General features: G+C 40.3%; 1 protein-coding gene across 1 annotated transcript; it reads left to right on the top strand.

Annotated features, from left to right (window-relative positions):
• The first annotated feature begins 950 nt into the window (after positions 1–950).
• TOMM70 (translocase of outer mitochondrial membrane 70) lies at positions 951–27,494 on the top strand. Its single transcript, XM_078389935.1, has 13 exons — positions 951–1,293; positions 8,863–9,036; positions 11,835–11,961; positions 12,278–12,387; positions 13,338–13,486; positions 14,057–14,264; positions 15,761–15,895; positions 16,231–16,338; positions 16,528–16,644; positions 16,874–16,971; positions 18,647–18,769; positions 22,055–23,397; positions 27,048–27,494. The coding sequence occupies exons 1-12, from the start codon at positions 1,030–1,032 to the stop codon at positions 22,206–22,208; spliced, it is 1,767 nt and encodes a 588-aa protein (XP_078246061.1). The 5' UTR covers positions 951–1,029; the 3' UTR covers positions 22,209–23,397; positions 27,048–27,494.
• The last annotated feature ends 443 nt before the right edge of the window (positions 27,495–27,937 follow it).

Raw genomic sequence — 27,937 nt, forward strand, 5'->3', positions numbered from 1 at the left:
GCAGAGTGGGGGAAACGACCAGCCTGATCAGAAGTATGAATGATACCCATCAGAGGCAAGCATGAAGCATGCCATCACACATCTAAAAAAATACCCACTATGCCTAAAATCATAGTAAAGTAGCTCATTGTGCTGCTTCTTATCAGTTTAAAATTGGGTGTGAACAAGCTGTAGTTCACAGCGGTTTACGGCAACCATTGGCATAAGTCATGTGCTTACCAATGGGAAACATATATTCTGTAAAAGGGAACAATAATAAACTTCTAACTGCTTTCCCTCAGTCCATACAGTATTCTACAATACTGTAATTTATTCAGTCTACTGTATCCTTAAGTATATGTGGCATACAGGTATTTGGAGTTACCTTTTGTATTATAATATATACTGTACAGATAATACTGCATACAAAACATTTTGTAAAAAATATGACCAACTAACTCTCAAATTGCAACCATATTTATTTTAAAAACCGAGGCTTGTGGGAATAGCTTTCTAGGGACATTCTTGCGTGCAGGGGGAAATCTCTTGAAATCTATTGGGACCTCCTATTTGTCCACCACATGAATATACTCCCACAACTTTGCCTGAATAGGTAGTAAATACAGTAATAAGATTTTATTTCCTATTTTTTCAAAAACTGGCCATTTGTACATGCGCAGTATACAAATGTCTGTCTCTATCTGGATGCATGTTGCCCGTGTTGTTATCGTTACGGGTTAGGTTCGCTCTGATCCAGTTCGAAAGCATCGGAGTTCGTTGCGCAACCCACGAGGCAACTCGGCCGGCTTCGCTCACGCCGTGTTCCGCCAGCGGGTGGCACCGGCGTCTTCCCGAAGGCCACGGCTGCGGCCGGCTCCCTTGGCCAATAGGTGGCGCTGCAGTTTAAGGACTCGCTCGCAGGAGGGTACTCGGTGGGCGGAAGCTGTCTGAGGTCGCCTTCCCGTTAGGCTTTGGGTTTCCGCTGACCCCTCGCTCTCCTGGGCTGGGAAGTCCGCTGGTGGTGCCTGGTGAGGCGAACAGGGGGAGATCATGGCAGCCTCGAAGCCCGTGGAGGCTTCTGCCGGTGGGGGCGGGACGGGCTCGGGCATCCCTCGGTGGCAGCTGGCCCTGGCCTTGGGGGCGCCGCTGCTGATCGGCGCCGGAGCGCTTTACCTGTGGGGCCGGCGGCGGCGAGCGACGCGGGGCGGCGGCAAAGGCGCGAGTGAAAGGAAGACCCCCGAAGGAAGGGCCAGCCCGGGACCCACCGATCTCCCCGGGGGAGGCCAGCCCAATGGCCCCGGCGGGGACGAGATGGTGAGAAGAGGAACCGGGAAACCCCTCCTCGGGGCTCTGGGAAAGGCGGGAGGGGGAGGGCAAACGCGGCCGCCAGGCGGAGCCCGGAAGATTTGGTCGCCTCAGGCACCGAGCCCGGGCTCGACCGTTAGTGGCGGCCGCGTGCCTTGCCGGGAGAGGAGCCGGGCGGAGGGGGAGGGGGAGGGGGAAGGGGCCCGTAGACGAGCCTGAGCTTTCCTGGGAGAACCAGGGGCGACTCGGGTTCCAGTCACCCACGCAGGGCCGTTAGTTTTCTGGGGAATGAAGACAGGACTCGAAGAGGAGACTTCCATGCCATGTTTTTGTTACTCCGTATAGTATTTCTGTTGCTCTTGTGTCTGTCTCACCCTCACGTAATGTCCGTAGGGAGGTCTCCCCATAAGCAGGCGCTAGATCTGGATGGTGAGAAAGATTCACAACGAGCAGGTGAAAATAAATCTTTACACAACTGCTGGTCAGTCCAGTCGATAGACATCCTTCAGTCTTAAATGAGGAGTGTCCTCTCCAGAGCATGAAACCTGGGTAAAGTAATATGGAGGACAGGCTGTTACCCAAGCATCAGATCCCCCCTCTCCACATTGCTGAAATGGTCCAATGGAAAGGCAAGAGCCAATACAACTGGTTCCAGCAATGTCGCAGAAGTTGGCAGAACGACACAAACTGCCTCCGGGACTCCGGCTCTGGATTTTGCCTCTAAGTTAACTCCTGAAGCCTTTTCTATCGGTGCTGATCAGTTGTGCTTGTAACTGTAGGGTGTTCTGTTGCAAGACCTGGCAGGGGCTGCCACCTTGGGCAGCTTTCAAGGAGGATTAGACCAGTTTTATGTTGGTTGCAGGCCATCATTAGTTAACAGGCCCGACTGTTAGTTGTTAAAGCAGTTGTTAGAGGCAAGACTCTTCTCTATACCAGTCTGTTCTTGTCAAAGCAAAGTTTATTGTCCGTTACACCAAAGCTCTCTCTGGGCAGTTTATAATTTAATTATGCAGGTTATACATTCCCCACCGCACCACAAGTAAGCAGGTTACACAGTTTATCTACCTCCGGAGGATGTAAGGCTGAGTCAGCCTTGAGCCAGCAACCTGAATCCATTGAGCTTGATCTCAAGTCATGAGAGGAGTCTTGACTGCAATACTGCACCATGAAGAGGACCAGTTCCATATCTCTCCTCACTTGAATTGATTGCAAGAGTACTCTCACAGCCGCCAGTTTCTTTCCTAGTTAATCATGGGGTGGAGGACTGAGAAGCTAGCAGAGAGGAAGGAGGAAATTGCTAATCAGCACTTCTTTGCAGCTTTTGAAGATCATTTTGCTGTAATAATGTATCCTGGAAATCTGTACAGCCACAGCAGATCTACCTAAAAAAGCTGCAAACAAGACTGATTGGTGATTTCTTTTTCTCTCTGCTGACTCCTATGTAGTTTGACTAAAGCAGATCTGCTTGGGGAAACCTGAATTCCCCAGATGTGACTTCAAAACAGATCCATTTGCATTTTTCACACAGTGTAGTTGCATCCTAAGGAAGGGGCAAAACATCCAGTGTTCCCCCTCCTTGATCAGGTTAGATAATAGAGATGAGGAAAGGTTAAGATAACCTTGAAGGGATTTTTCTGTTGAAGGATTGTGAGATCAGCTCACTTATATGATAGCTGATGCCCATGATGGGCAAACTGGCATCTAATAAAACTTGGAGGTCATCAGTGGCATTCTTCCAAAATTTATCTCAAATACTGTTTGAAAACTAGTGGCTTTCAGTTAATGCAGGGGTGTGCAAAAAAGCTAGTCCTTCAAGATTTTGTTTGACTTACTGCATGCAAGGTATTAGGGCATCCTGAATAAATCTATGTCAGCTGTTGGAATGGTCTCCAACATTTCTTCAAGGTTGCAGTCTTAAATGTAATTGAAATAGCTCAGATTCTTTGTTAAGTTAAGGTGAAACTATAAGATGTGAATAGAACTGTAAGAAGTGATGACTGCAGGGAATTATTGTCATTCTTGTAAATTTGATGCATACTTTGCTCTAACTCATAAGAGCTCAGAGCAGCTCTTATGCTGAGCTTTTATGCTAAAAATTCAGAGAGTCCAACAAACTAACTTTTGATCAAAAATATTAATCCAGGCTGAGTTTTACTCAGGCTTCTGCCAATTTAAGTTTCAATTATATGTGAATTAGGATTTAGGAATCTGTCTCAGGATAATGTTGAGAAAGAGGGTGACTTTAATAGGTAAAGTTAGTGTTAAGTTGGGTCCAACAGGAGCCAATATAATTTGCAATATGGCTAGGACAGAAACTCTTGGAAAAGTTATTCTGCACCTTCAAGTATGAGATTTGATTTCATTATGTATAGTTCCAGATTTCATTTGAGCATTGTGCACTTCCTTCAGCACCGTGTTGTAGTGCTATGGAATTATATATACTGTTGAAGTCACATGTGGCAGCTACAGCTGCACTGGCATAGATGAGCAGTGATGAGACCCCATGTGACTGGGTGGAAATACATTAAAATGTCCAGTCAGGGAATACCATCACATCAGATAGTTTTGCAGTGATGAAAGCTGCAATATTTGAACAGGTTCTTAGAACTGATACACACTGGACAGGTGTGTAGTACTATTTTTTTGGTCAAGTCAGGGCTTCTGCTAGGTTTGTGCTTTTAGAGCAGTGGCATGATGCTGCTTTGGAGATTTTCCTGCTTCGGTCAGCTGAATTGATGACTGTTGTGTTCACTACATTCCTACTACCTTTTTTTTTTTTTTTTTTGCATTTTCCATATGCTAGCATCAGTTCTACAGAGGATCTCCCCACCTGAAGGGACCTAGATTAATAGACTGTCGATCTGGTTGCTTTGTTTTTTGAAACACATTTCAGCACCTGTCATGATGTGGAATTTGGACATTATTATGTCTTGTGAATCATTAGAGAGTGCAGTGCAGGTCAAGTGGTAAATACTTAAGAACCGTCTCTGGTTAAAATAAAAGTCACTGTCTTGTTGAATTAGTAACTGCTTATTCGTAGCATTTCTGGTACTTCCATGGTGGTGAAACTTTTGGACTATGAGATGCTTTTATTGTTTGTTGTTACCAATAATTTATGAAGATAGCACTTGGGGGTACTGTGTTAGCCTGTTACAGATCTTGGAGTAATTTGTGGAGCAGAAGAATTGCAAAGAAAAAGGTGAGAGGGAAAGACAAAGTTGGCTTTGTTGAAAGCGGTCTACATTTACAAATTTCTGTGTATATCAAAAGGATTACATTAGGGCCAAAGATTTGCTGTATATTATATATGAATACTCTAGATTAATTCACAGTTTTTAATATAGTTATCGCCACAATGTTTCTATTGATGGAATCTAAGCTCACCACATTTCTTGAAAACCACCTGATTGCTGTTAACAAGATGTTTATGTAATCAGCATTTTGATTATTGCTGATTTGGTATTAGAACTGTAGAGCTGGAAGGGACCCTGTGGATCATCGAGTCCACAGGGTCAGGGAGACACAGTGAGGAATTGAACTCCCAACCTCTAGCTCCTCAGCCAAATACCTAAACCACTGAGCTGTCCAGCAGTTTGCTGATGCTAATATTATTGTCATTTTGAAAGTGCACTACCAATGTAATTGTCATTCACTTTTTCCCATTTGACTTGGTTCCCACTGATCTGTCTTATACTCTGTCTGTAAACCTGTAGCTTAATGAGTTTGTTCCACGTGTGTGATGAGATAGATGGTAATCCATGGAAGCTCAGGCTGAAATAAACCTGCTAGTGTTTAAAGTGCTGACTCTTGTTTTTTATTCTTAGTGGAATAACTGTTCTGCAACATACAAAGTGTTGTATAGTGTGATCTAGACAATTGGTATATAATTTAGAATGAATTATGTTTCTTAGGCTGATTGAAGGTCTGTTAAATATGAATATTTACATTCTCTTACCAAAACAATAAAATTTTTTTAATCACCTCTGTTTTGGTAGCTGAATGGCAGGACTTCAGTATTAGGCAAAATAGGCACTAAGTATTGAATTGGGTGTAATGTGTTCTTTTAAAATGTATTGCTCTTATTCTATCTAGTAAACTTAAAGTTTGGGTATAAATTGAAATATTAACATCCATATATGCAGGAAAGGAAAATCCTTGTGCTTTTCACACTCTCCAGCTCACTTAGCCTTCTAAATGCTTATTTTTCAAAGGCTTAAATATTGCCTAGAAGCAGTATGCTGTGTTTTTATTGGGGAGGTGTTTAATGATGTGCACTTGTAGACACAGATATAGGACAGATTTTTTAAATTTCATTTTTCATTTAAATCTTTTTCCTTTAAATTAGGTTTTTCATTGTTGAAATGCTTTTTTATTTTTGAAAAAAGCACTACATGATTATACTTTTAATTTAAAATGTTTTATTCATGTTATACGTGTTACAAATGTTTTAGCACATTTTGAATTTGTTATAAGAAATGAAACTTCTGCAATTTGCAAGAAATTGAGAAAAGGGATGTTGAAAGATAAACAGGAAAAATTGTCACATGCAGGTAAAATTAAAAAAAGATGGGGACAAGATGCTGAAGAACTAACTATGTAGAAAATGATGCAAAGGTGATAGATTCCGTTAAAAAAGAATCCCATTATGAAGGTAGCTTTGACAGGAGCTTTCACTTTGCTATTTTAGGAAGCAAAGTGAACACTGCTGTCAAAGCTATTGGAAGAAGTAAATCATCAGGAGTAGCTAGGAAATCATTAAAACTACTTCAAGCTTCAGAGATCTGAATCTATTAGAATCCTAACAATAATGTGCTAAAATATAGAAAACAAAACGTTGTCCAACAGACAGGAGACTGGAAGGCATTTATACTTTCTGGTCCCAAAGAAAGGAGACGGCAAAGAGTACACCAATTATAGAACTGCTGCATTAATTTCCCATCCATGTAAAATGATACCCAAAATTTTGCAAAGAGGTTTACCATACGAAGAGAAAGAAACGCCAGATGTTTAAGCTGGATTCCAAAAATAAAGAGGCTCTAAAGATATTGCATATATACATTAGCTAGTTGGGTGTAGCAAAGAAATTCAGGAGAAAATCACTCTGTGTTTTATAGATCATAATGAAGCCTTTGACCATATGGGTCATTCTAGAAAAAATTGATGTGTCACAATATGTGATCTATAACTTGCTTTAACAAGAAGCTACAGGATATGGAGAAACAATGGTTTTGAATAGGTAAAGAGGTTAGATGGGTTTATTATGTTATACAATGGTGCCTTGCTTGACGATGTTAATCCGTTCCAGCAAAATTGCTGTAGAGCGAAATTGTCATCAAGCGAAAGTAAAAAGCCCATTAGAAGTAGACGTTGTCTAGAGGGGCAGGGTAAAAATTGAATGAATGAATGAATGAATAAATAAATAAATAAATAAATAAAATAGAATGCATTAGAAACCGGTTAATGCTTTCTAATGGGCGAAATATCTCATTGTAAAGCGAAGATCCTCCATAGGGTGGCCATTTTCTCCTCCCTATAGAGCGAAGAATCCATCCCTAACACAGCGGGGAGCCATTTTGAACAGTGGACGGCCATTTTGGAAACCCGACGATCAGCTGTTTTGATCGTCGTAAAGCGAAAAATCGGTTCCCAAAGCAGGGAACCGATCACCGTAAAGCGGTTTTGTTTTGCTATCTAAACATCGCTTTGCGATCGCAAAAGCGATCACAAAAAACTAATAGTTAAGCAGATTCGTCGTGGAGCGGGGTGATTGTTAAGCGGGGCACCACTGTATCTCTGTTCAGTCTGTATGCAGAACATATTGCGTGAAATGCTGTATCAGATTCAGATCAGTTATTTCACGTCAAAAGTGAGTAAGAAAGAAGGGAGGAAATAAGAGATAATATACAAATTAATGCAATCATGGACTGGGCATGTACAGTACTGTAAGTTAACCATACGTCTGAAAAGGATTTTGTTTAGAGTTGGTGTTGATAAAATATTTTTCATGTGAAGCTAGGACAGTAAGAACTTCTGACCATTGAATGGTATATACTATTTGGCTTGAAGTCTTTTGGCAGCGGTAAGAGCTGATAAAATCTAACCACACTCACCACTAGTTAACTTCCAAACGTCAGGAATGTAGTTTAAAAGTACAAACATAAAAGATTTAACAGACAAATTTTCTCTAATACATCCACCAAAAAGTGTCCTTCACTGGATTTGTCCATATGATGCTCCTCAAAGAAGCATTATCTGTGTTGCATGCCAACATTTAGCTGTAATGGCAAGTTTCTTTCTAAATAAATGGATTAGAAATGGATTCTTTGTTACATAATTGTATAAATAGTTGTCAAACTTCATTCTTTAAGGATGAGTTTAAAATTTAAATGTTTCCCTAAGCAGCAGATTTAGTTAATAACTCATGTGTTAGATATTGCAAGTAGGTAAAAAGAAAACTGGCTTTAACTAGATGAGTCTTTTGACTTAAAAGTAATAAAATAGCTGAAAACAAAGCATGAGTCATTGGAATTGTAGTAATCATCTTGCAGAAGAGAATTCTTGCCTGCATTTATTAGTTTTGAAAGCTAACAAGCGGCAAAGAAAAACAAAGATCTGTGTTTATGTCTCTGAAATGAATTATTATAGCCTTTGGGTGCAGTGAGAGTGTGATTTTTGAATGACAGCAAATTCCTTGTTCTGCTTGAGAAGATACTGTCCTGAGAACAGAAGCTTTGTTTATAAGCACTGAGCATGAAGGAATAGTAGAGGTCGAGGCACGTTCTTTTGGCATTCATCTTTTATAATATACTTTCTGAAAAGTTCAGTTCTACTATAGTATTCCTTCCAGTTGCATTCTGCTGTGTTTGAGAGATCAGATTGTTTATACAATAAAGTGAATATTGTGAAGAAACAAAAAAGTGAGGAACACAGGAAATGGAATCTATCTTGAGTGAGGTTTTTGTGGGCCTGAGATAAATGGTTCCCTAGTTGTTTCTGCTGGGGTTTTATTTGACTACCAAGACAAAGGCACCTGCTGTCTTTATCTCATGAGGAAAAGCTCCAAAGCCAGCTTGGTTGGGAGACCAGTGAGAACCTCTTGTGTGCTGCTGTGACTCCCTCTAGCCAAGGGATAAGAGACACTTGCCAGTAGTGAGCAGGTGAGTGAGGTCCATCAGAATTGTATCCTTAAACAGTGAAGCAGAGACTTTGAATTCACTTGGTTGAAGCTGAGGTTAGTTTTTAAAACAGAGACTTTTAAAAGTTGCCTCACTGTTGATTGCAGTCTGTATAGGAAAGTACAATACTGTACTTTGAATATGCTGCGACTCCTGAGTGTAGAGAAACCAAACAGTTGTAAGCTGTCTTTGTAGACTTTGAAGAAGGGGTTGGCACCATTTTACCTTCCAGATGTTGGCTCACAATTCCCATCAGACCTAAACATCATAGCTAGCGCTGAGAAATGATGGTAATTGCAGTTGCCCACCCCACTTTAAAGCTTTCTCAAGACTGTTCTGTATATTTACTCTCTGGAGAATGTATATGAATAGTATATATTTGTTTTCTTTTTTCCCCATCCAGAGTCCTCTTGACAGAGCCCAAGCGGCAAAGAACAAAGGCAACAAGTATTTTAAAGCTGGAAAATACGAGCAAGCCATTCAGTGCTATACTGAAGCCATCAGTTTATGTCCCCCTGAGAAGAATGCTGACCTTTCTACCTTTTACCAGAACAGAGCTGCGGCGTATGAGCAGTTGGTATGAATTTTAAAATGTCAGCACATCATATATATTGGCAACTTACTGTATTTTTCCATGTATAAGACTATACTTTTGACTAAAATCTTTAGACTAAAAATTGAGGGTCGTCTTATATACAGAAGTAAACTGAGAAGAGAACATAAACAAGTGGAAGGGAAAGCAGGGATCAAAGCGATCCTGCAGTGCTTTGATCCCTTTTCCCCTACACTTGCTAAGCCCCACTTAGATTTCTTAATTTGGGGTTAGAGAAGTGGGGGGCGTCTTATGCAAGGGGACAGCTTATACACGGAAAAATACGGTAAATACCAGCTTTATCTATTTCTAGGAGTATTTGTTTTCTGGTCTCCATAATTCCTGGAATTCAAAATTCTTCTAATTAAAAATGTTTTCTGTGGCTTACAAAATGATTCTGATAACATCTGAATTGCAGAATCCGCACAAACCCTTGTGGCATCTTTTTAAAATATCTGCTTGTATTAATCATATAAAGTGTATCAGTTGTGTGACTGGACATTCAGAATGGAGGTTGATGTGCTTTTGTTTTTAAAGATCACAGTTCTTTGAACATTTACAGCTATGCCATTTGCTTTTGCAGCTTAAATGTCTGTCTGGGCCTATTACAGTTTTATAGGGAGTAGATTAAGGACCAGATAAGTGTCAATTTACTTGGGCAAAATCAATTAAAATCAATGGGGCTTTTGTTCCATCTTAAGCCCCAGTGAGTATATACTGTGTAGGATTGATGTTGAATTTATTGAAACTGCTGCTGCAAAAAATTAATAAAGTTCTTCATCCAAAAAGAGCTGCTAAAGCTGGGAAATGCACATTTCTATTCATTTGCAGTGCAATAAAACAAAGCAACAAAGTGTATTAACACATGTATAGCAAATAATTATGTTTCATATTCGCGATAAAGGGTCAAGGTAATAGTTTAAATGGCTTTATTGACCAAGACAAAATTCTTGATAAGTTTTAAAACAGAGTGAGACTGTTATGAAAAAGAAGAGGGGCATTTTAGCTTAACAGGACACCTTTAACAAGGGCAGAGGGGCTAGATAACCTGCTCAGAGGCCTCTATGGACTGAATAGTGTTTCCCCCCTCCTCATCACTTCAGCCAGGAATTTGGCTGCTTTCTGTCTTCTTCTTTCCAGGGAGGAGTGTAGGGAGCAAAGTGCTCTCACGGGAGAGTTGCAGGAGCCCCCAACTACTGTCCAGAGAGCCGATTATGTAACTCCCCTGCCCTTCTCCCTGTACATAAGTGCTCACTGTATAGCAGGGGTTTTAAACTCAGTTTACCTGGGGGCTGCTAGAGACAGAGTCTGGGTGGGGCTGGGCCGCATCAGATTTTCCGCCAAGTGGAGCAAGAGCCCGAGGAAGCCGCCCAGGAGTTTCCTTAGCCGACAGACAGGTGGGCTGGCTGGCAGGCTGCAGTTCTGGATGGAGGGTGCAAGAGGTGCTGTCTTGGGAGAGCCGGCGAGCGAGGCAAGGCTTTTTTTTTTTTTTACTCTTGACAGCAGAGGATGTGTGGGCGCTGTGGGGGGGCAGGCAAAGCGAGGGCCACAAACTATCATCTGGGGGGCTGCAAATGGCCCCGGGTCGCATGTTTGAGACCCCTGCTATATAGGAAAGGGGAGTTGTTATGGAAACTGGTGATCAATTATAACGGTGGGAATTTGCCTGCTACAAGTAATAGAAATACAAGGCAAGAGTGTTGTGGCCTGGACCCTCTTGCTATTCTCAGCTAGAACAGAAATATTGATTCATTGTGACTTGTAGTGGGTCTGCTGTGGTAGAGACTAGTAATAAGATACTGATACTTTTTATATAAATGCAATAAATATGTATTTCTACATATTTATATAAGTGTTTATATTATATTTGTAAATAAAATACTTACATATGCTGGGATGGGCTTTTGTCCCATTGTTTGGTATGCTTTGAGAGTGGGTTGGTTCACTCTTTTTTTCCTAGTGATCAGATGACCGGATCACTAGCGTGAACTACTCCATCCTCAGAGCATCCCTACCTGTACTTTTTTGAGCACTTGTTTTTGGTGTAGGTGTGTGTGCTGTAGTTTAGTTCAATGTTTTTATTTTATTTTTGCTTCTTTGAGACTGATGTGCTGAGTTACTTAGATTAAATTTTTTGAAAAATATTTGCCTTTGTGTGAAGTGCTGATCAAAACTGTAGCTGCTAGCAGTTTCTTGATCGGCACTACACACAAGGCCAAGACAATATATTTTTAATTTAATCTAAGTGATTCAGTTCAGCAGTGATGATCTGCCAGAAGCAAATAAAATCCTCACTTCCTCTATCCACTGCAGAGGAGCAGGAGAAGTATTTAATTTGCCCAGATCTTGAAGTGGCTTATTTATTAAGCCACTTCAGGATACTAGAAATTTGCAGCGGATGGAGCTGAACTAAATATGGTAGCTTAAGGTCAGTATGCCATTTGAATGTGAGGATTGCGCCAAATGACATATTGCCGTTCCCCCCCCCCCACAACCTCAGACCGCTCTAGCCTGCTCCAAAAAGGCCAATGTGTTGCAGCCTAAGTTACACTAGATATACATCCTAGTAAACATGCATAGGTTCACACTGTTGGATTATGAATTTAAAAATTGTGGAGATACATCTGAAGGCAAGTTGATTCCAGATCAGAACTATAGTTAATCTTTCTCACTAGTAGTGTTAAAATTGCTCAGAACTTTGTGGAAGTGCTATATTTGTTTTCAAAAAAAAAACAGTTTATGTGTAATCATTTAATCATTTGTTTAATTGTTTTTAACTACAGCAAAAGTGGAAAGAAGTAGCCCAAGACTGCACGAAGGCAGTTGAGCTTAATCCCAGATATGTGAAAGCGCTTTTTAGACGTGCAAAAGCACATGAAAAACTAGACAACAAGAAAGAGTGTTTGGAGGGTGAGTATATTGTACCCTGAAGGAAGTTTAAAGTGTTCAATTTGGTTTCTGAGGAAATAGAAAATTGTTTTAGCTCTGATATTACTTATGCATTCTTTCTGGATTTCCAACCCTTCAGTGTGTAATGATAAAATTTTTGGCTGTAGATTGAGCAACAGAATATCAGTTTGTTTGCAAATTATTTGGCAATAAAAAGTATGTGAAGCATACTTTGAGAGGGATAAATTATAATTTACAGCTGTTTCAGCACTCATGTATATTTCAAGCATTAGTAAGCTAGTAATCAATAGCTTTGTTTATTACTCTTAATTCCCAGATGTCACTGCTGTGTGCATTTTAGAAGGCTTTCAAAATCAACAAAGTATGTTGCTAGCTGATAAAGTTCTTAAACTTCTTGGGAAAGAAAAGGCCAAAGAGAAATACAAGGTATGACATTAATAGCTATATTGTTATTTATAATATATAATTCTACAATGACTTATCATAGAATTTATTTAAGCAGATTTTTAATTCAGTTCAAAATCCTGCAGAGTAAATGATCTTTATAACATTCATTTAACTGAAAACCATATGTTGTTTCCCAGTACCTACCCCGTTTCCCAAAAAATAAGACAGGGTCTTATATTTTTTGCTTCAGAAACCCCCCCCAAAAAACATTAGGGCTTATTTTTAGGGGATGTCTTATTTTTTCATGAAGAACAATCTACATTTATTCAAATACTGTCATGTCATCTTCTTCTGGTTGCTGAACAATGGTGGAGGGCGGGGTTTCACTTAATTGGGGCTTATTTTGGGGGTAGGGTGTATATTACGAGCATCCTGAAAAATCATTCTAGGGCTTATTTTGAGGATAGGGCTTATTTTAGGGGAAACAGGGTAGATACTATTTTGCTACTGTTAATAAATTTGGAATTAATTCCTTAGTTGTCCAGTTACATTGTTCCTTATCAAATATTGATAAAAATGCTATTGGAGGACATACTTTCAAATTTAATTTAGTTATTTAATTTATTTCCTTGAAAACCAATTACCGAAATTTCAATATAGTCTCACGCTCCCACCACATATGAAAATGAGTACATATTTTCTGACATCCTCTTCAACACAGCTTAGAGTAATTGGCATCTATTTCTTTTAATTTTACTTGAGTTAAATACCATCTCCAAACTAATTTATAAAAATTCTCCTTTATCCTTACAGACATAGATTTCAGTATTCTTATATCCTATGTATTTTTTCGGTACTTAATGCTTATTGTATTTATGTACTTATTGTGTAGAATTTCCTCCAAGTGTAATTAAATTATACATTAAGTTAATTGCATTGCCTGACTTGTAATTGGCTTTATAGGAATAAAATAATTCATGTTTTTACAGAATCGGGAACCTCTGATGCCTTCACCACAGTTTATCAAATCTTACTTCAGCTCTTTCACGGATGATATTATTTCCCAACCTCTTCTTAGGGGAGAGAAATCTGATGAAGATAAGGATAAAGAAGGAGAGGCTTCTGTAGTAAAAGAAAAGTAGGTTGCTGAAACATACACTTGAATACAATGGTCAAGCTTCTGATGCCCATAGTCTTATAAAAATGAGCAGAGATGCATGTGTTGAGTGCCCTTTCCCTTTCCAGTGATAAGAGCTTCCTTACATGGTGAGGACTAGCTATGCATGGCAATCATATCAGCTACATATGACTGAACTGCTTATTCACTGGGAGAGGCATTACTCTGTAGTAAGAAATGTAAAGAGCCACCCACAAAATCCACTCCTTATTTTGGAAGTCATAGCAGCTATAGCCTGGTTTCACTCTTTGATTTCACTGAAAGATGATTTCAGCGCTGCGTGCTTCTCATACTTTTCACCTAGCCTGTTAGGTTTGAGCCTTTGGAACAGAGACTGTAATAGTCTTGGTGCAATTATCCTACAGCTCTCTAAGCTTTGAAATTAGATGACATCCCCTTCAGAGGTACCCATTTTGCATGTTGGAGGTACCATGAGGGAGCAGATGAAAGTGAAGAGGGAGTGAATTTGATTAGAAATTGGAGAGCCCTCCATACCCACATATTAATGACTGCTGTGCATGTTGTTTTCAGCTGTGGCTATTTAAAGGCAAAGAAATACATGGAAGAAGAAAACTATGACAAAATAATTAGTGAGTGTACTAAAGAAATTGAGGCTAAAGGAAAATATATGGCAGAAGCCTTGCTGTTACGAGCCACATTCTACCTGCTTATCGGTAATGCAAATGCTGCCAAACCTGATCTGAATCAGGTTATTGGCATGGAAGATGCTAATGTAAAGGTGAGTGTTTGATGCGTGGGTTTTGCTGAAACACTTGTAATATTGAAGCAGTAGCATTTGTTAATTTCTCCCAGTGATAACAGTTATTTATGGAGATTTATGTTGCTTCATACCTCATTCCAGCTGCTGAATGCTGCCAGCGATTCATCCCTGAGACTTAGTACAGTTTCTCCCAATCTGATGTCCCCAAATGTTCAGTCCTGGCTTTTTATAGTAATTGCCTTTAGCCAGATTAAGTCCTACTGAGTTTTTTAAGGATGTAGGAAGAGCAAATACCACTGTGTTTTGGCTGAATGATTTAAATTTCGTCTTCAGTACAGGATGGTGGTGGCTGAGGGCATAGAACATCCTTTAGTAAACCAAGACCATCTTGATGTTCTGCATTGCACTCATCATTCCTAGACAGCATGGCCTTTCTCTTGGCCATGTTGCTTGGACTGGTAAGAGTTACATTCCAGATGGCACTGTCTTGAGGAAGGCTGACATATAGAGGTTTCTTTCAATTAAGGATGTGAATATACTTTGTTTCCCTAAAAATAAGACAGGGTCTTATATTAATTTTTGGTCCGAAAAACATATTAGGGCTTATTTTCAGAGGATGTTTTATTTTTTTCATGTACAGCAATCTATATTTACTCAAATACAGTCGTGTCATCTTTTTCTGGTTGCTACCTTCTGGTGGAGGCTGAGGTTTCACTTAACTGGGGCTTATTTTTGGAGAAGGGCATGTATTACGAGCATCCTGAAAAATCATACTAGGGCTTATTTTCAGGTTAGGTTTTATTTTCAGGGGAACAGGGTAGAGGATAATGAAAGTGGTCCCTGCATCTCTACCAGATTTTTAACAGCTCTTTTATTTATTTAGAATATGGGTGGATGAAATTTGGCACCCACATGCCCAGCAATTTTATGCCCTCTCTAGGGAGTGCCAGGAAATTTTTTACTATGTTTTGAGTGACTTCTGCAGATCCCCATACTCCAGTTTTCAAAAGGGTTTTCGCCATTTGAGGATGCAGTGTTTTTCCATTACAAAACCAAATTTTTATACAGAAAAAAATGAGAGTGGGGGTTGTGAGAATAGGAGCAGCCCTCCAGAGCCCAGAAATGGAGATCAGCCATTGCTGTCATAGAAGATGTGGGGAAAACGAAACCTCAGTAGCATCCCATCTTCAGTTGGTTGCCCCGTGGGAAGCTCTTGGATCCAGGGTGTCTCAGCTAACTGCAGCTATAGCTGCTCTTTCTTTTTAGTTTGCTACTTTCTTGTCACTTATGCTTGGCTCTTTTCCTTGTCATGAAGCAGAATCAATCTTTAGATTATATGTGGTTGCTCCTTAAACAACCATACACTCCAATTTAAATGGTAGGAATATCAAGCCTTGGTTGTAAAACCAGGTACAGTATAATCAAAACTGCATAATCAGAACAAAAATGCTGAAAACTTTGTCTAGCAGTAGAGCTTTGTATCAAAATATAATTTTCATTATTCTTTATAACAGCTTCGTGCTAATGCTCTTATCAAACGGGGAAGCATGTATATGCAACAGCAACAGCCTATGCTCTCTACACAAGATTTTAATATGGCAGCTGATATTGATCCTCAGAATGCAGACGTTTATCATCACAGGGGGCAGGTAGGTGCTATTTCATCTTGTTAAAACTTTCTTTCCCAGTTAGATAAAGTGAGAATAAAAGAGTAAGAGGGAAAAATTTGGTGGTTGCTCACTTTGTACATTAAATTATGTTTAGTTTTACGTAAGATAGCTCTACTTTAAAACAGTCAGAAAGTTTGCAGAAGTATAAGATCAGTGCTAAACAAGGTGGAGAGATTAAAAAAGAGAAGAAAGTCAGCTGTGAAATCATCCATGCAAAATGCCAGTTTTATAACTGGATAGATCTATTTTTCTGGTAATGATATTCTAGCTGTGGTTGTAATGGTGTGCTCAGCCGTTTTGTCTGTGTGCGTTAGCTAAAAATTCTGCTTGACCAAGTTGAAGAAGCTGTAGAAGACTTCGATGAATGTATCCGTTTGCGACCAGATTCTGCCTTGGCACAAGCACAAAAATGTTTTGCATTGGTGAGTATTTGGAACTTTATGAGTGTTTTAAAGTAAAATGAAGTATCAAATATTATTTCAAACTACTGTATTCCTTTCAGTATATCTAGGAGTTATACCTAAGAAAGTACAGGCTGTTGCTTTGGGATTAGATAGTAATAAAATAGACTTCTCCTGTCATTTTTTTGACACACCAATTTTCATTTACAGTATCGTCAGGCATACACTGGAAGTAATTCTTTGCAAGTACAAGCAGCGATGAAAGGCTTTGAGGATGTTATTAAAAAGTTTCCAAGATGTGCTGAAGGCTATGCACTGTTTGCTCAGGTACAAATATCTTTATTCCCCTGAGGAGACTACTATGTATTGTAATCATATAATAATTATTGCTTATTATAATAAATAAGTTTAGTGCCTAATACGTGAGTAATATGGTAATGTCTTATGTAAATATATGTGAATGCTTATTATTAGAGAGCTGTATGAAGAGAATGTGGATGGATTCTGATATAAATTAATTGCTTCATACATTTATTTCATTATTCGTTTAATGCAGGCTCTAACAGATCAACAACAGTTTGGCAAAGCTGATGAAATGTATGATAAATGTATTGATCTTGAGCCGGATAATGCTACTACCTATGTTCATAAAGGGTAAGTTCTTATACTTACCAGCAGTTATTTTCATAGTTTTATATGGGTATGAGAACTTCCCTCAATTCCAAATAAGTAATATTCTCCCTCCCTTTCTCCCTTTCTCTGAAAGACTTTGGTAGCAGAAAGCGGGGGAGGGGGGAATGATGTTGGCTTTCCACTATTTGTTGGGGTTATGGAACATCTGTATTAATATGTATTAATGTATATTTGACCAAACTCCGGGATGCAGTGGAAGACAGGAGGGCCTGGCATGCTCTGGTCCATGGGGTCAGGAAGAGTCGGACACGACTTAACAGCTAAACAACAACAATGTATATGTATTAATTAGTGCATTCCATATTTGGATAATTGAAATTGATGTTGTACCTGGTTGGACCTAGAATTCCTGTGAGGAGAAACTTTGGTCTGTAAGGGAAATAGTGAATTAGCTGAATTTGCATTCCTCCATTTGCCTTCTCTAGCAGAAGCTTCTGATCTCAGTCCCTTCCTTGTATCACAATCATTAATTTCTGAATGGATATGTTATGTGCTGGATTAAAAAGTTTTTGAATTGATGACATTTAATTCTGATAATAAAGCCTTTACACGTATGCTTCACAAGTAAAACTAAACTGAAAGAAGGCGTATCTGTTGGATGCAGAGTGAGGAAGTTATTCACTGTGGCCTAAATTGAACATAATGCTTGTGGAGCAAAAATTCCTGCTAGCACTGGAATTAATCCATTATGCTGGATTACACTGTTGGACAGTAGGTTGCATAGCTATTTACATTCCTGGGGATGCAAAATCCAATGTATGCATTGGGTTGCACAACTTTTTACACCTGCAGCTACTTAAACAGAATTATGGTATACCATCCTTGTACCTTTGAAAATGTGCAACTGCTAGTGCAGTAGGTCTTGTGCTGGCACAATATCATTGGACACTGGCTTATGCATGTAGTTTCCTGACATCAGGTAAGCAGTACCACTGTGATTAGTGAATCACAAATGTGCAGTACAGAGAGATGAAGAATATAAGTTTCATCATTCAGATTGTTATGACACAAGAGCAGACCTGAATGACTAGTTTCAGTTCTTGCAAGATTTCCTCATCTCCAGAGGGAGACATGGTGAACTTTTTCCCCAGCAACATACTTGGCTGATAGTTTGAAAAGATGCAGAAGCCCCTTTTAATTCCTGAAAATCCATACAAACAAAATAGCAGTCACTACATCAGGAAGATGGAGTGAATTTGCTTTTTAACAGTTCCTCCAAATGTAATTGTCACATTTTAGGATATGTTGCGTTTTACTTTGAAAAATTAATGATAAATAATGTTGTAAATGTTTCTTGACAACAATGCTTCAGTTTCTATCATTGAGAAATCAGCTTTAATCTCAATATCTGATTAATAATATTCAGTAATATTTACTGACGAATGTAGAAGTTGTAGTATTTAAGTAGAATTAAGCTACCATGTTTTAGACATCATTGAATTGCAAATGTGCAGACATGTGCAGCTGAGCTGTATTTAGATTTTACTAGGGTGAAACACTGGTTTTTTTAATTTTAATTTCTGCATCACATACAGTTATGGCATATGCTTGTTTTCTTGCTCTTAAAAGTGTTATTTTCATCCTCTGATAATGTTGTATGTTATGTATTAATTGCTGATCTGTGATTAATTTTCAGTTTACTTCAACTTCAGTGGAAGCAGGATTTAGATAAAGGTTTGGAACTTATTAGCAAAGCCATTGAAATTGATAACAAATGTGACTTTGCATATGAAACCATGGGGACAATTGAAGTACAAAGGTATGTACTATACCTTTATGGTTTGGGAGTCTATAATTCTTCCAAATGATAGTTGCAAATATAAAATTCTATACATTTTTATTCTTAGTACCTAATCAGTATACTGAAAGAACTTTAGTATGGAGAAACTCAGGCATTGACTGAAATCCTGCTGGCAGAACTACATGTGTAGAAGTCTTATGATGTTCATCAGTGGGCAAGGTTTTCATTGTCTTCCCTGCAGCTTGTGTAAATTGTGAATAATGTAATTTATTGCACAGAAGCTGTGGGAGCCATAGGACAAGAGAAAGAAGTCTTAAATTATTGAAATTATTTAAAATTTATTTTAATTTTTAGAAGGTGGTCTTTAATTGCCAAAGGTTTTACCCCTACAGCAATGATATTTGGCAATTAAAAACTTCCTCCTTCCATAATGTGGCTCCTTGCTGCTTTCATGCAATGAAAAAGATTATTTGTAAGTTGGACAAGTTACAGGAGAAAAGGGAGAAATCTTTAATTATTGAAAATCTCTTCCTGCTGATCATTTCAACACCCTTCTGTAGGTTCAGTTATGCCAACAGGGTTTTAGCCATTATTAACTACATTCTATTAAAGGGAAAATCATATTTTTTCTTATTTGATTTTGCTTTCAGATTCTTTCACTGTTCTAGAAATTTGCATTTATTAGAGACAAGAAAAAAATTGATTTGTCTCTTGACTGTCAGTTAATTTGCTTGATTTATGACAAGATAGACATGTGTCATATTCCATTATACAAATAGTTTGTACTTAATATTTATTTATTTATTTATTTATTTATTTATTTTATTTCTATCCCGCCTATCTGATCATATTAGACCACTCTAGGCGGCTTACAGTAAAAACAACAATGTAATTTTAAAACTTTACAGCAGAAACGTAAATAAAAAAAATAATAATAATAATAAAGAACAGAATAAGAAAAAAGATCGTCAAGGGTTTTCTGTTGGGAAGGCCCGCCTATACATCAATGTTTTTAGTTGTTTCTTAAAAATGCCCAGCGAGGGAGCCGCGCGAATCTCAGGGGGCAAGTTGTTCCAAAGGCGAGAAGCCACCGCCGAGAAGGCCCGGATTCTGGTCTTTTCCTTTCGGGCCTCTCTCGGCGTTAGGCTCCTCAGCCTTATCTCCTGGCTCGCGCGAGTGACACGGGTAGATCTAGATGGGAGAAGGCGTTCCGCCAAGTATCGAGGTCCTAAACCGTTTAGGGCTTTGTAAGTAAGCGTTAACACTTTGAAATCAATGCGGAATCGGATGGGCAGCCAATGCAATGCGGCCAGAGTGGGGGAGATATGTTGGTATCTTCTCAGCCCACTGAGTAGTCTGGCCGCCGCATTCTGCACCACCTGTAGTTTCCGCAGCAATCTCAAAGGTAGCCCCACGTAGAGCGCATTACAGTGGTCTAATCTCGAGACTACAAGCGCATGCACCAGAGTGGTGAGAGACCCCACATCAAGGTAGGGCCGCAGCTGGGCTATCCGCCTGAGATGGAAAAAAGCGGAACGGACCACGGACGCCACCTGGGTCTCCATGGTGAGCGCCGGGTCAAGATGGACACCCAAGCTACGGACCCCATCCCTGGCGGGCAGGGTCACCCCCCCAAAAATGAGGGAGTTTCCCATGTCCCCAGGTGTGGGGGCGCCCACCCTCAGTACCTCCGTCTTGTCCGGGTTCAGCCTCAGCCCGTTCTCCTGCATCCATTCCTGTACAGCCTCCAGGCAACGCCGAAGGGACAGAACGGCATCTCCTGCAGTTGGAAAAAAGGAGATGTAGAGCTGTGTGTCATCCGCATATTGATGGCACTGCGCTCCACACCTCCTGATGACCCCTCCCAGCGGCCTCATGTAGATATTAAACAGCGTTGGGGAGATGATCGACCCCTGTGGGACCCCACAATTAAGGCACCACGGGGCCGAAACATTCTCCCCAAGCTGTACTCTCTGGGGACGGTCCTCCAAGAAGGAACGGAGCCAAGCAAAGGCCCGGCCACCTATCCCCAACTCGGCGAGCCTCCCCAGGAGGATACCATGGTCAATGGTATCAAAGGCCGCTGAGATATCGAGGAGGACCAACAGAGACACTTTGCCCCTGTCGGCCTCCCTCAATAAGTCATCACACAGGGCGACCAATGCCGTTTCTGTCCCATGGCGCGGCCTGAAGCCCGACTGGAATGGATCCAGGGCATCTGTTTCATGATATGTGTGTGTACCACTTCCTCCAAATAATACTGCATTGATAGCCTGCGTGGAGTAGCTGGGAACTCCCATTCATGGCAACACTTGACATCTGTATGTAACAAAAGCTTGGCAAAATGAAAGGGTGCTCAGCAACTGGCCAAAAAACAAAACAAAACTTTGAAAAAGTGAGGAGGAGATTGCTTTTCACAGGCCATGACCATCAGTAAAGATGATGCAAGCACTGTCAAGTTCCCTCACTAGTTAGACTCAAACATCCTTGTATCCTTGTTGGGAAACCAAAAAGTTCCACATTCTGAGGAAGTGAGTAGAAATATACAGTGGGAGGTGTCTTCTCTTAAGAACCCTGACCCAAATTACCTGAACTTTTAATTATGAGCAGTATCAGATTGAATTAAACTTTCAAAACTCATTAGATGTACAGTGTGTGTAGAATCTGCTAAGCCTTGTCACATTCCGTGAAAGATATCTAATATTGGGGATTACTGAAGTAGAAATGTGTTGGTTCAGCTGTCAGGATGTGGCAGTGAAGACAGTACCCCCCCCCCCCATATCTTGCTACAGTGGTGTCTCGCATTACGATGTTAATTCGTTCCAGCGAAATCGCTGTAGAACGAAAACATCATACAGCGAAATTAAAAAGCCCATAGAAACACATTAAAACCCGATTAATGCGTTCCTATGGGCTTGAAACTCAATGTCCAGCAAAGATCCTCCATAGCGCGGCCATTTTCGCTGCCCGTGCAGCGAGGAATCCATCCCAGAAAAGAGCAGGGAGCCATTTTTTTTACCCGGTGGCCATTTTGAAACCACCGATCAGCTGTAGGAAAATCGTCGTTTCGGGAGAATCTGTTCCCGAAACAGGGAACCGATCATTGCAAAGCGAAATTCCCCATTAGGAAACATTGTTTTGCAATCGCAAAAACTTTGTCGTAATGCGATTTCGTCATAAAACGGAGCGCTCGTCTTGCGAGGCACCACTGTAGTTGACTTTTCAGTGTAGAAGAATCAGCTTCACTTTTGGGTTGTATTTCTGGCTTCATTATTATATTATAATTTTTTTTATTTATTTCAGAGGCAATCTGGATAAAGCCATCGAAATGTTCAATAAAGCTATTAACCTAGCCAAATCTGAAATGGAAATGGCTCATCTCTACTCACTCTGTGATGCTGCCTATGCCCAAACAGAAGTTGCAAAGAAATATGGACTGAAACCGCCAACATTGTAAAGAGACAATAAGCGGGGAATGTTGTTTTAAAAGTAAAGCTGCCCATTTTGATCTTGTCCTAACAACACTGTTGCAGTGTGTTGAATGATGGGATTTTTTTTTCTGTTCGTGGTGATGTAATTATCTGTTATATGTTTAGGTGTTGTGGGAGTGGCTGTTCAAGGAAGTAAGCAATTTGTTTCCCCTGCCCCAAGTAATCGTTAAGGAGATTAAAACAGTTTCACGGGGATCAGAGATTATTTTGGCCATGCAAATAAAAACCTTTTTTGACTCATGTTTTGAGGTTAGTTGTTGAAAAAAAATGTTTTACAGCTTTTCATTTGGTTGATTTTAAAAAATTAATAATACTGTGTAATTTTATATGCAATTCATTTTAGTTGTGCAATAAGAAAAAAAATGCAAAATTGTTTAATAGTTGGGATTTTTGAGACAATTGTGGGTGAAACAATATTTTCAACATTATTACCATGTATAAAGTTTCTTTCCCTCACTTTTACATTTTCTGCTTCTTAAGAGGATAGTGGCAACTACTTAAACAATGGCTACCTGAAGTTCTCAACAATGTTATCCTAGTACATAGTTCGGAGAACTTTGAAGATCTTGACTATCATCTGCTCAATGGCCTCTATCTCCGATAATGTTGTGCATACTTGTCTATGGATGTAAACTTCTAATCCCAAAACACAACTTAAACATTTGTCTTGAAGAACCTAACTGTAAAGGTTTTTCTGCAGGGCAAAACTATCATTGCATGGGCATTGCCTAAAGCCCTGGATTTTTAGTGTTAATCTATCTGTTAAAATTGGTTTTGTGTAGAATTTATATTGAACCTTTGGGTTGGAGCTTAGATCAGTGGATCCAACTGATTTGGAAACCATAGTTAACTACTCTTACCAGAAAGAGAGGAGGAAATCTCTTACTGTTGCTGCACAAGTATCCAGCTGCAGTATTGTTCTTTTGTAGCTCAGTTTTAAGTCTTCCTCTGCATTAGGAAGTTTACTGCTACTAATTACCATGCTATTTTAGGAGCTACTGAAGCCTCTCCAAACTTTTGCAGTTCTGTTTCAATTGATAAGAAAATCATGGTAGGGTGCAGGTGTTTTTAAGATGGCATCTTTATTTGGATCTGCTTTTTGCCCTATGTCCTGATACAAACCAATTACACTCTTTTGTCTGTTATTTCAATGTGGTAAATGCAGTGTGTGTGTGTTTAGTCGTTTAGTCGTGTCCGACTCTTCGTGACCCCATGGACCAGAGCACGCCAGGCCCTCCTGTCTTCTACTGCCTCCCGGAGTTGTGTCAGGTTCATGTTGGTTGCTTCGCAGACACTGTTCAGCCATCTCATCCTCGGTCGTCCCCTTCTCCTCTTGCCATCACACCTTCCTAACATCAAGGTTTTTTCCAAGGACTCTTTTCTTCTCATGAGATGGCCAAAGTACTGGAGCCTCAGCTTCAGGATCTGTCCTTCAAGTGAGCATTCAGGGTTGATTTCCTTTAGAACTGATAGGTTTGTTCTCCTTGCAGTCCAGGGGATTCTCAAGAGCCTCCTCCAGCACCACAATTCAAAGGCATCAATTCTTCGGCGGTCTGCTTTCTTTATGGTCCAGCTCTCACTTCCATACATCATGACAGGAAAAACCATAGCTTTGACTATTCGGACTTTTGTTGGCAAGGTGATGTCTCTGCTTTTCAAGATGCTGTCAAGATTTGTCATCGCTTTCCTCCCAAGAAGAAGGCGCCTTTTAATTTCAGGGCTGCTGTCTCCATCTGCAGTGATCATGGAGCCCAGGAAGATAAAATTTGACACTGCCTCCATATCTTCCCCTTCTATTTCCCAGGAGGTGATGGGACCAGTGGCCATGATCTTAGTTTTTTTGATGTTGAGTTTCAGACCGTTTTTTGCACTCTCCTCTTTCACTCTCATTACAAGGTTCTTTAATTCCTCCTCACTTTCTGCCATCAGAGTGGTATCATCTGCATATCGGAGGTTGTTGATATTTCTTCCGGCAATCTTAATTCCGGCTTGGGTTTCTTCCAGTCCAGCCTTCCGCATGATGTATTCTGCATATAAGTTAAATAAGCTGGGGGACAATATACAGCCTTGCCGTACTCCTTTCCCAATTTTGAACCACTCAGTTGTTCCATGACCAGTTCTAACTGTTGCTTCCTGTCCCACATATAGGTTTCTCAGGAGACAGATAAAGTGGTCAGGCACTCCCATTTCTTTAAGAACTTGCCATAGTTTGCTGTGGTCCACACAGTCAAAGGCTTTCGCATAGTCAATGAAGCAGAAGTAGATATTTTTCTGGAACTCTCTGGCTTTCTCCATAATCCAGCGCAAGTTAGCAATTTGGTCTCGAGTTCCTCTGCCTCTTCGGAATCCAGCTTGTACTTCTGGGAGTTCTCGGTCCACATACTGCTGAAGCCTACCTTGTAGGATTTTGAGCATAACCTTGCTAGCGTGTGAAATGAGTGCAATTGTACGGTAGTTGGAGCATTCTTTGGCACTGCCTTTCTTTGGGATTGGGATGTAGACTGATCTTTTCCAATCCTCTGGCCACTGTTGAGTTTTCCAAACTTGCTGGCATATTGAATGTAGCACCTTAACAGCATCATCTTTCAAGATTTTAAATAGTTCAACTGGAATGCCATCACCTCCACTGGCCTTGTTGTTAGCCAGGCTTTCTAAGGCCCACTTGACTTCGCTCTCCAGGATGTCTGGCTCAAGGTCAGCAACTACATTGTCTGGGTTGTCCGGGATATCCAAATCTTTCTGATATAATTCCTCTGTGTATTCTTGCCACCTCTTCTTGACGTCTTCTGCTTCTGTTAGGTCCCTCCCATTTTTGTCTTTTATCATGTTCATCTTTGCGCAAAATGTTCCTCTAATATGTCCAATTTTCCTGAACAGATCTCTGGTCTTTCCTTTTCTGTTATCTTCCTCTATTTCTTTGCATTGTTCATTTAAGAAGGCCCTCTTGTCTCTCCTTGCTATTCTTTGGAAGTCTGCATTCAAGTTTCTGTAACTTTCCCTATCTCCCTTGCATTTTGCTTCCCTTCTCCTCTCTGCTATTTCTAAGGCCTCGTTGGACAGCCACTTTGCTTTCTTGCATTTCCTTTTCTTTGGGATGGTTTTCGTTGCTGCCTCCTGGACAATGTTACGAGCCTCTATCCAAAGTTCTTCAGGCACTCTGTCCACCAAATCTAGTTCCTTAAATCTGTTCTTTACTTCCACTGTGTATTCATAAGGGATTTGGTTTAGATTATACCTGAGTGGCCCAGTGGTTTTTCCTAATCTCTTCAGTCTAAGCTTGAATTTTGCTATGAGAAGCTGATGATCAGAACCGCAGTCAGCTCCAGGTCTTGTTTTTGCTGACTGTATAGAGCTTCTCCATCTTTGGCTGCAGAGAATATAATCAATCTGATTTCGATATTGCCCATCTGGTGATTTCCATGTATAGAGTCGCCTCTTGTGTTGTTGGAAAAGAGTGTTTGTGATGACCAGCTTATTCTCTTGACAAAACTCTATTAGCCTTTGTCCTGCTTCGTTCTGAACTCCAAGGCCAAACTTCCCTGTTGTTCCTTTTATCTCTTGGCTCCCTACTTTAGCATTCCAGTCCCCTAGAATGAGAATAACATCTTTCTTTGGTGTCAGTTCTAGAAGGTGTTGTAAATCTTCATAGAATTGTTCAATTTCAGTCTCCTCAGCAATGCTGGTTGGTGCATAAACTTGGATTATTGTGATGTTGAATGGTCTGCCTTGGATTCGTATTGACATCATTCTATCATTTTTGAGATTGTATCCCATTACAGCTTTTCCCACTCTTTTGTTGACTATGAGGGCTACTCCATTCCTTCTACGGGATTCTTGCCCACAATAGTAGATATGATAATCATCTGAGCTGAATTCGCCCATTCCTGTCCATTTTAGTTCACTGATGCCCAGGATGTCGATGTTTATTCTTGCCATCTCCTGTTTGACCACCTCCAGCTTCCCAACGTTCATAGATCTTACATTCCAGGTTCCTATGCAGTATTTTTCTTTGCAGCATTGGATTTTCCTTTCACTTCCAGGCACGTCCACAGCTGAGCGTCCTTTCGGCTTTGGCCCAACCACTTCATTAGCTCTGGAGCTACTTGTACTTGTCCTCCACTCTTCCTCAGTAGCATGTTGGACGCCTTCCGACCTGAGGGGCCCATCTTCCAGCGTCATATCTTTTAGCCTTTTGTTTCTGATCATGGGGCGTTCTTGGCAAAGATACTGGAGTGGCTTGCCATTTCCTACTCCAGGTGGATTGCGTTTAGTCGGAACTCTCCACTGTGTCCTGTCCGTCTTGGGTGTCCCTGCACGGCATAGCCCATAGCTTCTCTGAGTTACTCAAGCCCCTTCGCCACGACAAGGCAGCAATCCATGAAGGACTGTGTTTCCATCTGCTGTTTCCCCACAGACTGGTCTGTTCCCTCTTCTTTTGTTTTGTGATGATCACTGGATCCAGGGTCTCAAAAACATCAGAAGCCAAAGACAGGATTACATCTATTTTTTAATTTGCTTCTACGCTCCCCTTCATGGTCCGTTTTTGTTCCAGACTTCATTTTCCCTCTTTCATGCTGATTTGTTTTCTTGTTGTCTTTTTTTAAAACCTTATTCTGGAATGGCAGATCACCCCGAGACAGGCCTTGCTCTTTTTCGGGTTTTTGTGTTTTGCAGAAGAGGTTGTTTGAGGCTTTCCTAGTGCCTTCTTCTGTATTGACTCTGTCCCTCAAATTGCCACTCTGGAACTTGGCCTTTCCTGCTCGCCCTCCACGTGTGGATGCAACTCCCTTTCTTCCCCTTTCCAGGAAAATGCAGTACAATATTGGAGAAATTCAGCAGAAGTTTGATTAATATAAGTTTACTTTTAAAAGCCAACTCCTCTCTTTTTTTTTTTTTTTTTTTTGAAAGAGCTGATATGAACAAGCTCCCTGTTCCCCTTTCTGGGTTTTTGGGCTTTCTATCTATTGAATTACTGGATCTCTTTGTTTCCCATTCCCAACCATAACTGCATCATATTTTTCAAAAGGGGTTTTATTTGCGTGGCTCTGACTTCACACTGACACTTCTCTCTCCTGAAAGAAATTAAGAATTAAGCATGTGCTGTCTAATAACTAGCATTCCAGATCATCACAGACTGCTGCCTGTTCTTCAGATATTTGAACTGCACTGAAAGAATGCATATGTTATTTTTTTGTAAATGACTTACACATGTAAAGTCATAAAATAAAACTTACCTTCAAATATCCTTCATACATATATGGCTCAGGGTATTGGCTGGAGCACTTTCCTTGGACGATCAGCATTCAAAATTGTATTTGTATAGCACAGCAGTTCGTAACCTTGGGTTACTCAGGTGTTTTTGAACTGTAACTCGCAGAAACCCCAGCCAGCACAGCTGGTGGTGAAGGCTTCTGGGAGCTCAGTCCAAAAACACCTGAGTAACCCAAGGTTAAGAACCACTGGTATAGCATGTGAAAGAATCTGCTGCATACTGCTTTATTTTTATTTATTTAATTTATTTGTTCAATTTATATCCCACCCATCTGGTATATTCTACCACTCTTCACTTTCTATATCCCCTCTGCCAGAAATTTGGAAGGGAAACTGTTCCTGTACTTGACTGAGTTCATTGGGTTGGATCCATAAAGGTTCCCCTTGACATTTAGCCAGTCATGTCCAACTCTAGGGTGCGGTG

The sequence above is a fragment of the Pogona vitticeps genome, chromosome 3 (genome assembly GCF_051106095.1).
Source record: "Pogona vitticeps strain Pit_001003342236 chromosome 3, PviZW2.1, whole genome shotgun sequence".
NCBI classification, from domain to species: Eukaryota; Metazoa; Chordata; class Lepidosauria; order Squamata; family Agamidae; genus Pogona; species Pogona vitticeps.

What these genes read in the sequence shown, in the direction of transcription:
- TOMM70 (XM_078389935.1), top strand. Translation starts at nt 1,030, where the DNA reads ATGGCAGCCTCGAAGCCCGTGGAGGCTTCTGCCGGTGGGGGCGGGACG. An exon ending in GCCCCGGCGGGGACGAGATG is followed by an intron (nt 1,294 to 8,862) that starts GTGAGAAGAGGA and finishes TTCCCCATCCAG; the next exon opens with AGTCCTCTTGACAGAGCCCA. An exon ending in CTGCGGCGTATGAGCAGTTG is followed by an intron (nt 9,037 to 11,834) that starts GTATGAATTTTA and finishes TTTTAACTACAG; the next exon opens with CAAAAGTGGAAAGAAGTAGC.